Here is a 2689-nt window from a genome sequence, read left to right on the forward strand (position 1 = left end):
AAAAAACCTCGCGGGGGGGGGGGGGGGAATCAGCAACATTCTAACACATACAGATAATACCAAATGTATAAGGTGTTATACATTTAGTTATCAGTAATACAGTATTTATCACACACACTATGGCTGTTGAGTTAACCTAGCATAATCAGGTTTTGCTCTTTTAAGTGTAGAATGGCAGATCTTTGACTTTCAGAAACTACAGAAGCATTTACCCCTCACCGCACAGAGGATAATGTTGGTTTCAGCCTCCTCATGCTCTTCCTGTCCATTTAAATTTGCCCAATTTAGGTAAACTGAGTTCCTGAACCAGTAAGCACTTCTACAGGAAGCAACAAGAGGATCCTCTGTAACATATTTTGAAGTTAAGCATGTACTCAGTTGAGCCAATCTTTGTAATGATTTCTTCAACATTCAATGCTGATTTCTGCAATTTTAAAATTGCAGAATATGAGCAACCACTAACTCCAACACTAAAGAGTTGTTATGAATCCAGAAAGTCCTCTCCTTTAACTCAAAATTAGATAGCAACTCAGTATGTAACATGTGGATAGCCACACTAGTCCAATATCTAGAAAAAAAATTAACCATATTTTCACCTACATTGTTAACAAAAAGGCTTTACTTATCAGAACATTTCATTAGAAATCCTCTCTAGTTTTGTTAGCAACAGAATTTAATCCACAGTTCCAAATGCTAAAAGTTAGCATTGTCTTTGTTGCATCATCCTTCCCCATAAAAAAAAGAAAAATTTCAGTCAAAGAGTGGACAAGTATAACATCATGTGAGATCAGCACCAAAAGCTAATCTTTTTAATCCAAAACATACTGGATTCCCATTAATATTTTTGATGCTGAGGCTAGAGCATATAGGGCATTTGGTTCCCCAGGTGGCAGGAAAAATGAACTCCTACAGACTAAATGAATTTCTAACTTTTACAATACAAATATGTCTGGTATGAAGGAATTGATGCAATTTGCTCCAGGAGGTAAAGCCCCCTTAATCAGTTTTCCATCCTACCATAAAAGTACATCTTGATTTCTACTGCCAGCAATTCAGTTTTCAATACTCACATCCTGATTATATTCCAAGAATACATGGAAATTTAAATCCTTTCTCAAAATAGGATGTGCTGCCACGCGACACAAAAACACTTCATGCATTGCAACTGTCTTCTTGAATATTGCCAAATATTCACTGAAAACAAGAAACAAAACATACATAAGAAATTCACATGAAGCAATTAAGTTTGAGATAAGCCTAGGAGCAGCTTTAAGACATCCTCAGTCAGGATACAAAATTATAAGCTGATATAGTAGAGGTTATCACTCCAATATTTGATATATACATAAGTAAATAGTACAACGGTAATACTAGGGGGAAATTCAAAGCCCTAAAATATTAAAGAGAGACTTTTAACGAAGATTCAACAAATACATTCTAATTTTTAATGCTAGCTAACACAGACTGGTTTGCTGAAAGTGTAACCTCATTTAATTGTCCTTTCCCCAACTCCCCAAAAATCAAGAAATTGAGATACAGACTACAATCACTAGGCACTATGTAGCAGATGTGCAAATTCCTTCCTCCCCATCTCCATCCCCTTGCCTATTTGCACCCTCCTTACTTATTTAAATATTCATGTAGTTTTGTTAGCTGTTCAGATAGTAGTCTTTTATTCCATGTTAAAGCACCTAGGCTTTTTGGGCTGAAGCTTACATGGATGTCTTGCTTCATAGTGGTTCTAGAAGTGGAATTAAGTGCTGCATTTGGTAGGTACAACCAAAAAAAAAAAAAATCACATTTAACCATGACAATCACATAGTTGCCCAGTTCAGCCAACTCAACTTTAAAGCAATTACTCATTTGTGATTTAATTAAGAGGAAAGCATTCTTATCAATACAAGTTTGCTAGAATTCATTTTGCTTTGCAAATCCAATGAATAAGATGTAACTTGTCCAGAAATGAGGAAGGCGCTCTTTTCCCCATTCCGAGGTCAAATGGTGAAATGATAATCAACACTTTTGCTTCCACTATGTGCAAGGAGGTTAAGATTTACATACCAGCAAACCAGCAGGGCCAGTGTTGGGAGATGTTTGATCTCAGTGAGAGTAGTAGTCATTCAGTGAAGACAAAAAAGGAGGATGCAGAGGATGGAGGTGGCAGTAGAAGAAACCCAAAGTTTTCTGTGTTATCCAACCCCTAACCAGACCACAAGAGAATCATGATCAGGGCCGCTGGAAAACCACAGATTCTTTAAAATTTATAGTGTTTTGCTAATTTTCAGTTTTCTGCATATGAAGTGTATATCTACTCTGCTATAAATTATATTGTACGTAACACCAATACAGAGCTTTTTAAGACATTTGCTCACAGCAGCTGGAGTTCGGAGAGAAAGCAGCAGTTCTAAGAGTTCAATGTACTTTTCTTGCCAATTCAGAGCTCTTCACAGAAGCAGTCTAGAAGCAGTGTAAATATACACTTGAAAACTGAAACCAATGACAGGAAAAAGATCAAAGAAGTGAATGCATGATAAGGAAAGGGGATGAAGCAAGGAGAAACTTCACTGTGTAACTCAATATGGAACAAAAAGCCTTAGAGCAGATATTTCAATACACATTAAATTCACAGTAAGGGAAAATACTATTTTCAGGAAGTATATTCTCCTTGTGCAAAAAAAAAAAAAAAGGG

The 2689-nt window shown here is 36.3% G+C and overlaps 1 protein-coding gene across 3 annotated transcripts in view; it reads right to left on the reverse strand.

Moving 5' to 3' along the window:
• The window catches only part of SNX6 (sorting nexin 6), a 27841-nt gene that overhangs the window by 15936 nt on the left and 9216 nt on the right, over positions 1-2689 (reverse strand). For 2 of the 3 annotated variants that reach the window (XM_010583638.1, XM_010583637.1), the window contains exon 6: positions 1071-1194. In XM_010583638.1, coding sequence (XP_010581940.1) covers positions 1071-1194 — 124 coding nt within the window. Of the gene's footprint in view, positions 1-1070; positions 1195-2061; positions 2201-2689 lie in introns of all 3 variants that reach the window. The other variant, XM_010583639.1, reaches the window with a different exon arrangement.

Source organism: Haliaeetus leucocephalus, unplaced genomic scaffold, assembly GCF_000737465.1.
Source record: "Haliaeetus leucocephalus isolate CR32 unplaced genomic scaffold, Haliaeetus_leucocephalus-4.0 Scaffold932, whole genome shotgun sequence".
Classification (NCBI taxonomy): domain Eukaryota; kingdom Metazoa; phylum Chordata; class Aves; order Accipitriformes; family Accipitridae; genus Haliaeetus; species Haliaeetus leucocephalus.